Here is a 13,112-nt window from a genome sequence, read left to right on the forward strand (position 1 = left end):
TATGACTGCCTTGCCTTGGCCAGGTGGGTGGGCCGGTGTGGGGGATCCTTCAGTGAGAGACCAGGGAGCCCTGGTCCCTGGGTAGAGGGAGGCCAGGACGCTGGAGGAGACTCTTTTGGTAATAATAAATTATTAATAATATTTATAAATAATAGTAATAAAATAGATATAGTAAATAAATATTGTAAAACAATAATGTAAAAATACGAAACTGTTTTCATATTTCATCAGAATTCATCACTGATAATTACACTGATTTCATGTAGGCCAAGAAAGAAAACTTCTGCAACTAAAATATAGTACAACACCAAGACATTCTTGATTATAAAGTGCATCATAATTCCTAGATGGTAAATTTATGACGGAGAAAAGAGCAGTCCTCAAATTGAAAAAATTCAGGTGTCTTTCAGAGGCAAATCCTAGGCTTGTAAAGTCTACTTCAAGTGAGTGTCTTGTGAAAAGTATTTGTTACTTTTTGGTTTCCTTAGAAAAGGTCTATCTAAATGCACAAGCCAGAAATCTTACTGGATAAAAACCCAAAGATGTTCCCAATGAAAATAAGAAATCTGCCTTTAATTTCCCATTGATTAGCAGCTTGCTAATCAATATAATGCTTGTTTGACACTGTTAATCAGAGAATGAAGTCTTTGGCCTCCGTTCTTTGCTTTAGGATGTTAAATATGTGAATGTGATATACAGGAGAAAGTGTAGCATAAATCTATACGTGTAATAGAAACTAATGTTAGTGCACCTCTTTGCACTGATCATTGTTGTAATTGATACAACTGTAAGAATGCATCATTCTTTAAAGACTCAGGTACAGTGTACATAATTCTTATTCAAAAGGAAATATTATGCATAGAGGCCTGTTAGATATTAAATATATTCGGGAGACTTTGAAACTTAGCATGCTAACCAAAAATGAGAGTACAATTATTTCTGAAGCCTGGGCTCTGAAGATAATGAGAAAGGTGTTCAGAGCAGTCTATCAGGGCCACAAGGCACGTGTTGTGCACTCTCTCCCCACTGTAATGAGTGACGAGGACAACATCAGTGACAAGACCTGTTCCAGGCTGATAACATACGATGTGCGTTATCTCGTGGCACAGAATGATAACATTGATTTGTAATTGCTGAAAGATGCATATTGAGGGGCACAGTCTCTAAACACTGATCAGAAGTTTAGGGCACAGTCATTCAGAAACAACGTTTTGTTTTAAACGCTTGCCAAAGCCATGAATTTGCCTTTACGGTTTTTGATTGAGAGTGGGCCCAGGCTCGCAGAAGCATTGAGGACCTCTGTCCTGGCAGACCAGATTGCCTTTCGGGAGAGAGGGTGAATTAATCTATACCTAGGACCGGACGATTCATTTAAAATTCATCGAGCATTTTCTATATTCAAGAGTATGTGCTGTGTGCTACAGACCTTAGTGTTAAAGGACAAAAAAAAAATCACTTTGGCAGTTTTGTAGATAATATAAACAAATAAGCATTTGCAGTCAAATATATAATACATACTTTTATGTAACAGGGAATTATGAAAGAACTGTGGAGTGGCACCCAAGGCAGATGGAAGTGGTTAAGTATAGTTTCTGGCATCATGATGCTCAAATTCAGTTTTTCAGAACTAATTAGAATTAGCTGGAGGAAGTAGGAATGAGGAATGGGGCCTTATAGGCAAGGGGGGCACCTATGTGCAGCCTAAAGACATGAGACAATGGAGCTGCAAGAGAGTCATTGTAGGTGGTACCAGGAGAGTCCTCATCTTTCTGAATCTTCTGCCACATTCCAAGGCTTTATCCTGGAGACAAGAGGAGCTATTTGCAGACTTTGCACAGGCAGTGATATAATCAGATTTGTATTTTATAATGACCACTCTCAGAACTGTAGAGAATGCCTGGAAAGAGAGAGGCCAGTAAGCAATAAGATAAGAAGAGAGATGTTGAGCGTCTGAATAAGGTTGTAGCAATAGCAATGGCCTTTTAGATCCGTTTCCCAGGGAGAAATGACAGGATTTGGCGACTAATGTGGGGAATAATACCAAGATAATGGTAACTCCTAGAAATCTGGCTTGGGTTATTTGGAGATAATATCATTCACTGAGAGAAGAAGTTTGGCAGGGATGAGAGAGGGTGGATTGAGGAGAGAGAGTTTGTATTTGGAATTGTAGGATGATGTCTGTTGGGATATGTGGAGAAGACAACCTATAGATAGTTGGGTTCAGAAGAGCAATCTGGCCTAGGGTTAGACTGCTCATGTATAGTTTATGTGAAAATGTCACAGGAAAAGCTTCCTGAAATTCATTAGAATGGCCCCTGCTTCCATAGTCTTTATTATTATTATTTTTTTTAATGTTTATTTACTTTGGGGAGAGAGAGAGAAACAGAGCATGAGCAGGGGAGGGGCAGAGAGAGGGAGATACAGAATCCAAAGCAGGCTCCAGGATCTGAGCTGTCCGCACAGAGCCCGATGTGGAGTTTGAACTCACAAACTATGAGATCATGACTTGAGCCGAAGTCAGGCGTTCAACCAGCTGAGCCACCCAGGCGCTGCATCCATAGTCTTTTCTTAAACACAAGTAAACACAACATTTTATTTTTTTTTCCCAATGTGTCTTTAATTCCTTGGCCTTTGCTTGAACTTGGCATTTATCTGATGAAACCACTTTCTATGAGACCCTTATTAAAGGATTTTTCTTCTCCTTGATTCTCAAGGAAGGAAGGGTTGGCTTTCTCACTAACCCCCTGCTTCTGAAAGACCACTGGCTCATCATTCACTTACCACTTACGCTTCTCTTTTCTTTTCTTTGTAAGCTATTACCTCCTCCAGGACACTCGCAGTATTCCCAGTGACTTCTCTTTCCCAGACAACTTCTTCACATTCAGTTCAATTCAGCAAACTGTGCCAAACACCCGTCACGGGGCAGGTGTTTGCTACACACAGAGGATGTACATCCTTGAAGAACATAATGTACGGGGCTGTGGTGTAGCCTCATGGCCAATAGCACAGGTTCTGAATTCAGACTGCCTGTAATCTAATCCTGGCCCTACCACTCTCTAGCCTGTTGGTCTGCATCAGTTTCTTAACTTCTCTGTGCTTCAGTTTCATCCTGAAGAAAATGAGCATAAAGGTAGTACCTCATGGATAATTTTTTGAAGATCGCACAAAATAAAATAAGGTACATAAAATGCTGAGCACAGTACCTGATGTGAAATAAGCTCTCAAAAAATGTCAGTTATTACTATGAATATCAAAGCAAGGATCCTTGTCTTTAAAGCAGTTGTTGGAGATAAGAAAGTAACAAATAATAAAATATAATGCTGTAAGTGCTATGAAAACACAAGAAGGTGGAACCAGTAAGGAAATCAGGGGAGACTTCACTGAAGGTGGGACATTTAACGTAAGTCTTAAAGGATGACTTCATCAGATGGACAAATAAGAAAGAACCTAAGAGAGAGAGAGGGAGAGGGAGAGAGAGAGAGAAAGAGAGAAAGGATCAGTATGTTAAACTCTTAGAGGGTAGGGGGATATGGTGGGTTTGAGAAAAAGAAAATGATCTGGTAAGACTGGCACATAGAGTGATGACAGATTCGTGATAGGAAATGAAACTGTAAGGATTACAAAGATTTTTTGATGCCACGATGAGAAGTTTTCAGTTTATCCAAATCCAATTAGGAGCTACTGGAGTATTTGATGGCCCACATGCTTTTAGAATTTCTTGAGCTTCCTGTTTTCAATGACCTCCATCTATTCTGCCACAGCTACATGCCGATGCAGCTTCAAGTTAGTCCCTCTCATCATCCAAAACTACTTTACCACCAAAGTTCTCGCTACAACCTGCGCTTCTGATGTCTTTGCTTCGGTTGGATTCTTACCTCATCTTTAGCAGAATATTAGCCATCTGGCTTCTCCATACTCCTCCTGTCCAAAATCTCCATCTCTATCTCGATATCTCCTTATAGGCCTAGACTTTGTGGAGAGCTCTTCTACTGATGTGCCTGTATTGTTCTCTAAACCTTCTCGTGCTTGACCTGCAATTGTTATGTTGCAGTTTTCCAGTCCCGGAAAACCCCCCTATTGCCTACTTTCTTTTGTCCTAATTTATACTCTATTGATCCATCCCAATATTTTCTACCAAATTCGGGCTATATATTTACTATTGCTCACTAGCTACTTATATGTCCATTGTACCCCCCACCCCTTTTAAAATCGTATTTAGTATAGTGACTGCTCCAAATTTGTGCATCTCTAGCTCCTATACTCTCAGTATGCCATCTGTATTTGTTTTAACTGAGTCTGAAGGTATTCCAAATTCCCTTCCAGGGATATGTTTGTTTCCAAAGACTTCAAAACGTTTACAATTCTGTCTACCCAGAGGAATTGAAGAAGTAATAGGAAAGAACAAATAGATTATAGGTAATACCTACCATTCATTGAGCATTTACTATAATCCAACCTTGGTACTAGCCGTGGCAGAGCAGAGCTTAGTCCTAAGTGGTCTGTCTACAAAATCCATGTTCTTTCTACTCTTCCATGATGAATGGCAAAGGAAAAGAGGAAGAAGGGAAGTAATAATAGCAGGTACAATTTTTATAATTCCCTAACTCAACATGATACAAAGAGTGTGTGTTGGACTAATTGGAGAGCACATTTGGCTGCCTTGTTTGCTTCAATAAGTATTCTCTTTAAAGCCATTTAATTTCCATCTACCCAGGTCCTGTGTAGTTTTCTCTGTTCTACCATCCTGTACAACAGTGGCTTGGGAATTATGTGTGTCCTGATGTCTTTCCAAAGTTCTATAAGGGAAGTGGAGCCAGCTTCTCTCCTGGGATCCCAACACCTATCTGGGGTGATATCAAATTCCCAGCTCGCCTACGGCAAGACTGAAGAGTGTGGAACTTCTGCACCAGCTTCATTTTTGCTACATCTTTTTTTTTTTAATGTTTTTATTTTATTTTTGAGAGAGAGAGAGAGAGAGAGAGAGAGAGAGAGTGTGTGTGGGGGAGGGGCAGAGAGAGAGGGAGACATAGAATCCGAAGCAGGCTCCAGGCTCTGAGCTGTCAGCACAGAGCCTGACGTGGGGTTCGCGCTCACTGACAGTGAGGTCATGAGCTGAGCCGAAGTTGGACGCTCAACCGACTGAGCCACCCAGGCGCCCCCATTTTTGCTATATCTTTAACTATGTGCCTGAGGGCTGGACCCAAAACTGAACAGTCTGCTTGTTTGAATATTCTACTCAAATCTTTCCTCTCTCGGGTATGTGTATCAATTGGGTTTTGGTCAGGAAAAAAAGAACTCATTCTACGTGTATCAGTTATAAAAAGTTTAAATGGGAATTAAGGGCTTATATGCAGAAAGGCTACATAGTTCGTGGGTTCTGCTGTAAAATAAAAATGTGGGGCCTCTAGTTCAAAAGTCATTAAGAACTTTGAGATGGTGACAGAAAAGCAAACCAAGAAGGAGTCTGTTAGGTTTGAATTGTGACCTCTCCCAACACACAAATTCCTCTGTTGAAGTTCTACACCCTATGTTGAAGTACCTCAGAATGTGATCTTATTTGAAAACAGATACTGCTGTTGTTGCCAATATTAGTTAAATACTTGGTTTTTCTGAACTTTTGACAGTTTGTGCAGATTGAGCAGTTCAGAGTGAAACTGTCCCTGACTGTCAGGAATTAATGACACCTTAGGTCACCTGTATTTATGTAGGGAAGCCTCTGGATTTTAGCACAGTATTAGTTTTGGTGAGTCACCAAAGCTAATGACATCAGGGGATTTTTTTTTTCCTGTCTTATACTTTTTCTTCTTTGGGTGCGAGTTCTCCTTACCCTGTTTTTTTTTTTTTTTCGTACCCTTTCTATTTTCTTATGTTTCATATTACTAACTATTAATGAACTGCAACCGTTGGTTTGGTTCCTGGATGAATTTTTGTGAAAGAATTTTATAATTATGAATTTTCTATTTCTTAGACAATCAGCCATAGAAGTGCTACTCACTGTAACTGTATTCAATTTCTGTTGCTACATATAGTTACAATAACATGGTGCACTACTTAAAAACACTAGGCATAAAATGAATGTTTTCAGGTGGAATGGACTACAAGTACAGGTATGTTTTGAATGTTGATTAATTGTATATTGAAAGGCTATAAGCATGTGACAGTAAGCATCCAAGTGAAAAATCAAAATCATAGTTATCCAGATGTTTTATCTATGAAGCCAGCATCTGGAAATACAAAAACATCTGGACGACTGGCTGTATTTACCACATTTCATCCGGCTACTTTGGCATCATGCAGACGTAGACCAAATCATGTTTGTCTATATCAGGAGCAGTGATAAACTGCAATAAAAATCATGTTGTTAAGTAATATTAAGGTAATACAAACAAATCACCCTAAAGTAACTAGTTGAATTTGAAATTATATCTAAACTATTGACACACATTCTTGTATGTACATCACGATTTCTTTATTTGGGCTACAATTTATAAGAGGAGCTTCAGAATTTAAAATAATGGCTTATAATGTATTTCTTAAGCACGAGGAAGTAATCCGGGTGTATTGCAGATGAATATATGAATTTGATTTGAGTTATGAAATAAAATTTGGAAAAGTTTTAGCAAGTTTTAAACCACTGGTTTGGCTTTGTATGTTAATCCTTTGCAGCAAATATAGATGACTAAGATACCAAAGGTATTAGTCTAATGTCATGTAGGCAAAGGCACTATGGAAAAGTGGATTGGCAAAAGAACGGGAATAGGTGGTGATAGGAATCGAAGAAACACAGTCATTGAAGAGCTATGGGACACAGACAAGTCAATGTACCTTAAAGGAGTTAGAATGAAGCACAAGAATGTATGTAAAATCACCTTGCCTTGACACCGCATATGGCAGGTATCGAGTAAGTAGCAGTTGCCCTCTGCTCACAGAGCACTATGGAAATCCACATCGACCAAACATTCCTGGGTGGGCATAGTTCACTTTGCTTAAAGTTATGATTGATTCTGTGTGGACAGCTTGGAGCCTGGAGCCTGTTTCAGATTCTTTGTCTCCCTCTCTCTCTGCTCCTCCCCTGCTCACACTGTCTCTCTTTCAAAAATAAATTAAAAAAAAATTTTTTTTAAAAAGGTTATGATTGATCGTTGTCATTTCAGGGGAGGTAATTTTGTGCCTTGTAGTTACTGAGGACTAACCCATTATCATTTTAGTTGCTATATATGTCTAAAAAATAATTGTAAGAAAAAATATTTTAACAAATTTATTATTTTTGTCTTAACGTTCTTGGAAAACAGAGATAGTTGTTATTGTATTATTTTACATGGCAGAAATGAAGATACTAAAACATTGCTGAAAAGCCATTTCAGAGAGAGAATGAGAATGAAAATACACGTGTTCCACTGGCCAGTTCAGTGTTCGTTCCCTTGACCTTAGTTATGCCAAGTAAAATAGTTACGATTGATCTCAATCCCAGATTGGGTAAGAAATAGCCTGGCCTCAAATGGCAAGCGGTTTACCTAGCAACAAATACTGTTCCACAGCTTTATATTTTTATCAATATAAAATTTAATTTTTAAGTTTTTTTCTTCTCAAAAAACAATCAAATTTAATATGCTGGGATCCCTTTCAGCTTAGGTATTTATAGAACCTAGTCACTGTTGTAAACGGTCAGCAGTGTTAGGATATGCTACTGCTTTTTCTGTCAGGAAAGAGGGCACATTCTCAGACTACTAGCAACTTCTGAGTCATTTGAAAATCCCTCAATATCATTTTAATACATAATCTATTATCCTGGGTTGTAGGAATAGAAATAAAGATAGGTAAATATAGATATTTGCCCTTTTGTGTCTTTTAAAACATGTATGCAAATTTGATTATGGTATATCAAATATTATTTTGATAGAGCCAGTAAGGTGGTTTGTTATCTCCATGTGACTACTTTTGTAAGTCTTAAACATATTTTGCATAGTAAATATTAATTTACAATTTTGGGGAGAATAAATAGAGACTTTTCATGTAAATTACCTTAAAATTAAGTAGCTTCTTTAAAAAATTTTTTTTAATGTTTGTTTATTATTTTTGAGATAGAGACAGTGTGCGAGCAGGGGAAGGGCAGAGAGAGAGGGAGACACAGAATCTGAAGCAGGCTCTGGGCTCTGAGCTATCAGCACAAAGCCCGATGCGGGACTCGAACTCACCAACTGTGAGATCAGTACCTGAGCTGAGGTCGGACGCTTAACTGACTGAGCCAACCAGGTGCCCCAGAATGAAGTAGCTTATACTAATTATATTATGTCACAAACTGATTTCCTATTTAAAAGTAGTATTTTACAACACTATGGAAATTTTAAATTTAAAATATGTTTATGCAGAAGGAGCACTTAAGGAAATAATTGCACATCATATTTGTACAATAAATATAGAAGGACCAAGTATTGTTTTTTTTCCTTCTAGCAACATTTAGTACCACCTACTATCATAAGCATTTCAGAACACATTGTAATTGTAATAATAATCCTATGAGGTAATTACAAGTAGTGGTCCCATTTTTCAGGTGCAGAGACTGAGATACGGAAAGATTAAGGAATTGCCAAAGATCACACAGCCAGTAAGTGGCTGTGCCAGGATTCCAAACTGGGTCATTTGGCTTTGGAGTCTGAGCTCGCACCCACTCCCCTTACGATGCCTAACTAACTGCTTAAAAATAATGAAGAAAATTGACCAGTCCCTATAAAGCTTCCAACAAAAGTACAGTTAACAATAACTTTATTCTAAAAATGACTTGTTTCAACAGATTAAAAAGCCACAAGCTGTTGTATCCAATAGTTCTTTGTAAGTAACAGCTGCTCTGCATTGTGCAACTTCCCACAAGCATGCCAGAAAGTTAATATCAATTACAATTAAAGAGGAAAATTATTTTGGGTAATATAACATTTGACAAAAAGCCTTGGTAAATAAAGCACTGGCAAAGAGCTAAAATATTAACGCTGTGCTAAAACTTTTCCTTTTTTCTGTGCTGACTTTCTTAAAAGGTGTGAACTGTGAAATGGAAGTTGATGAATGTTGGTCCCAGCCCTGCCTAAATGGTGCAACCTGTCATGATGCTCTGGGGGCTTATTTCTGTGACTGTCCCACTGGATTCCTTGGTGATCACTGCGAACTCAGTACTGATGAATGTGCCAGTCAGCCGTGTCTCCATGGAGGGCTGTGCCTAGATGGACACAATAGGTACGTCTTCTCCTGTGTTTGGGCGATTGGTTTAGAGAGAACTCACTGACCAACCAACCACTACTGTACCTCTCTGGGGATTTTAGAGAGCTCGTGTCCTCAGCTGAAGATGTTCACACTGCTTTCCACTTTATTTTTTTATTTTTATTTTTTAATGTTTATTTTTGAGAGAGAGAAAGAGACAGAACGTGAGCAGGGGAGGGGCAGAGAGAGAGGGAGACACAGAATCTGAAGCAGCCTCCAGGCTCTGAGCTGTCAGCACAGGGCCCGATAGGGGGCTCAAACCCATGAACTGTGAGATGGTGGCCTGGGCCGAAGTCAGAACCAACTGAGCCATCCAGGAATCCCTGCTTTGCACTTTAAATGACAAAAAGTTGTAACATTCAGATTTTACTCAAAAATTCATCCTTTAGAGGTCATTTGTCCCAAGAGTGAGAATTTTCCAAGTCACTCTGGTAATCATCTAGGACTGTTTATATTACAAAAAAAATGCCAACTTTTCAATTCCACTAAACTTGTTATAGATAGGGAAAGTGCAAAAACAAAGCTACAGATTATTCTATATGTGAATATAAGGTGGTATTTACATAATTACAAGCATATAAATCAAGTGATGAAAAATAAGTCCTTTAGAAATTGTATATAAACAGTGTTGGAAAAGGCAGTGATATTAAATTGATTGTATCTTGAATGTCCAGGTATTTGGAGACTTGGGTGAATACTTTTGAGAGAGTAGAATGGCGAGAAGTAGCTATGTGAATCTGCTCCAAAGTCGATTCTATCATTGGCTTTTCAGCCGATTCTATCATTGGCTTTTTATTATTTAAAATAATAAATAAATAAACCTTAATACAATATATATAATAAATGTAGGTGATGGTAATTGATTATATATAAAATATTTTATTTTTTTTAAATGTTTATTTTTGAAGGAGAGGGAGAGAGAGACAGAGACAGAGACAGCTAGTGGGGAGGCGCAGAAAGAGAGGGAGACACAGAATCTGAAGCAGGCTCTAGGCTCTGAGCTGTCAGCACAGAGTCTGATGCGGGGCTTGAACTTAGAAACCGTGAGATCATGACCTGAGCCAAAGTCAGAATCTTAACCGACTGAGTCACTCAGGTGCCCCTATAGAAAATAGTTTAAAAAGAACTTTCTGATACCTATTTAAACCACGAATACCGAATTACCAAATGCATGGCAATTTGAACATTAGTACTTAATGTTTTGTTGGATCCTTCAGCAGCTCAGTGGAAGGCAAGCTGAGCATTCATATTCTCACATTACATTAGATGCCCAAAGTTCAGGGAAGTTAGGTGACTCCACAAGTTCACACAGTTAATTTTTTGTAGAAGAAAGACTGGAATCCAATTCTTCTTTATTTAATAAGTAAGATCCAATTTATCCCAAATCTAAGTTTCAAAGAGAATCAGACTCGAAACGGGAGGAGTAAAAGGCACATGTACTTCAAATATATCCAGCAAAATAATGTGATTTTAGATAGAACAATGTAGTTGTGTGTTTCTTTTGTAAACTCTAAAGTATAACTTTTAATCACATTTCACGTCTTGACTGTGACTTTCAGTTTTACCCAAATCATTCTCCAGTGACAAGAATCTATATTCCTCAAGGCAGATTACTGACCAACATGTAGACTGACCAGAATGGAAGTTTCCACACATGTACTGCAGAGGAAGAGCAGGAGGTCCCCCCATCCATGCTTTACTGCCTCCAGAAAACATCAGGACAGAAAATACACAAAGCTTTTGCTTCCTATGGAGATGCAAACAAAACAAGGCTACTGAACCTTGCCACCTTTCAATCCTTTGTGTAATGTGCCGTGGATAATTTTTCTGTTTTACCCTTCTCTCTCTTAGTACCTAAATTTTGGGAAGATGAGTACAAGGTCAACAAATACAACCTGACTTTAGTTTCCCACAACAAAAATGAACACATTTTCTATGAAGTTTATGGGAAGGTCAGAAACCATACACCAAAGAAACAAAAAACAAACAAGTTTCTTGTAGACCAAAGGGATATGCAAATAGAGTTTCCAGGAATTGGGGCCCACTAGCCAGCCTCTAGTACAGGGCTCTTGTCTCTAATGTCTTATATATAGTAGATTTTTAGTAAGTATTTTAATTAGTAAGAGGATTTCTCACTAGCAATACATATACAAATTATAGTGACTTATTACATTTGCTAATATTTCAGTTTCCTTAGTGAAATCTTCTTATCTGTGTTTGGCGGTAAACATTCACACAAGCCATAGCGAACAGAACTCTAAGTCTTTATGAGTTCATAGGTGTTCTTTCCCCTAGACCTTCATTTCATCAAAGCCGAGTGTGCAACCCTGTGTTTTTATAATACTAAATCCTTGAGGAGATCCCATATAAATTAAAAGCTCCTCTTGATAAAGTCGACAAGTATCCCCATCAGATTTGTGTTTTGAGTCTCTCAGATAATCTCACTCAACCAATGAATGGATAGAAATAGCAAGACTAAAATATTCCTGTAATCTAAAAATAAGAGAACATAAGTCACAATTTATATAATGAGGGCTTTTCCTGTTTTTTTAAATAATTTATTGTTTCATTTTTCATAAGGGACCTTATTAATGGGCTGTAAATATAAAAGAGCACCACAGTGGTATAAATCATTCTCTACTGCCTTCACAAATATTAACAACTTTATTTAGTACTACTTAGTAATAATTTATTCAGTGTTTTCTGATGTTTCAGATACCATGTCTATTCTTTCTATGCACATTCAATTATCACAATAACCCTGTGACATAGGTACTATTGTCTTCAATTTATGGATGAGGAAACTGAAGTAAATAATCATGGTTTCCAAATAATTTTGCATGAAATTTTTAAAGATAATCATAAATTTTAAAAGATAATCAGGTACCAGTATGGAAATACATAACGTGTTCAGGTTTGTAGAGATAATTCCCCAGAGTTTTTGAGACAAGTGTTAAAGCCATGCCCGGGGTCTCAGACTGATGGACAGGGGAAGAGACAGGATAAAGGTACTTGATCTCAATATGACCAAGAGTTGATGTGAAAATTTCATTTTACTCTCCAGCTATAGCTGTAACTGCATGGATAGTGGATTCACAGGGACACATTGTGAGACCCTGATGCCTCTATGTTGGTCAAAACCCTGTCACAATAATGCTACATGTGAGGACAGTGATGACAATTACACTTGTCACTGCTGGCCTGGTAAGTGACAAAATATCTTCCACCAACTTTTTTTTTTTTTTTTTTTTTTTTTTGCTTAGAGTAGAAACAAACCACTTATGGCAAATGTAAACTAAAAAATCTTACTGTTAAAGGTTTAAAACCAACTCTTTCTTCTAGATTCTGTCTTTTATTAAGTTATTTTTTATTGTTTATTTATTTTTGAGAGAGAGAAAGAGAGTGTGAACAGGGGAGGGGCAGAGAGAGAGAGAGAGAGAGGGAGACACAGAATCTGAAGCAGGCTCCAGAATCTGAAGCAGGCTCTAAGCTCTGAGCTGTCAGCACAGAGCCCAATGTGGGGCTCAAACCCACGGACCACGAGATCATGACCTGAGCTGAAGTCGGACACTTAACCGAGTGAGCCACCCAGGCACCCCACTAGTTATCATTGTTCAACTGAATTCTTCATTGCTCACACGTACCTACTGCTACACTATGCATTGTCTAAAGTAGGTTACCATGCGCCTAATCATTAGAACCATCTAGAGGAAACAGAGAGGAAAAAAATGAATAGAAGAATCAATTTTAGCATGGTCTTCATGGAGAAAAATTCACTTGAAGATGCTTCCTTTTCTTCCAAGATATTTTCACTGATACCTAGAATATATTGAAACCCATGAAACAATATTAAAACCCTAGGC

At 38.0% G+C, this 13,112-nt stretch overlaps 1 protein-coding gene across 1 annotated transcript in view; it reads left to right on the forward strand.

The window, feature by feature from the left end:
• The first annotated feature begins 385 nt into the window (after window positions 1-385).
• CRB1 (crumbs cell polarity complex component 1) overlaps window positions 386-13,112 on the forward strand; it is a 132,174-nt gene continuing 119,447 nt past the window's right edge. The window contains exons 1-3 of the mRNA XM_042925945.1: window positions 386-443; window positions 9,030-9,225; window positions 12,314-12,453. Coding sequence (XP_042781879.1) covers window positions 9,044-9,225; window positions 12,314-12,453 — 322 coding nt within the window. The 5' untranslated portion in view covers window positions 386-443; window positions 9,030-9,043. The remainder of the gene's footprint in view (window positions 444-9,029; window positions 9,226-12,313; window positions 12,454-13,112) is intronic.

Source organism: Panthera leo, chromosome F3, assembly GCF_018350215.1.
Source record: "Panthera leo isolate Ple1 chromosome F3, P.leo_Ple1_pat1.1, whole genome shotgun sequence".
Lineage (NCBI taxonomy): Eukaryota > Metazoa > Chordata > Mammalia > Carnivora > Felidae > Panthera > Panthera leo.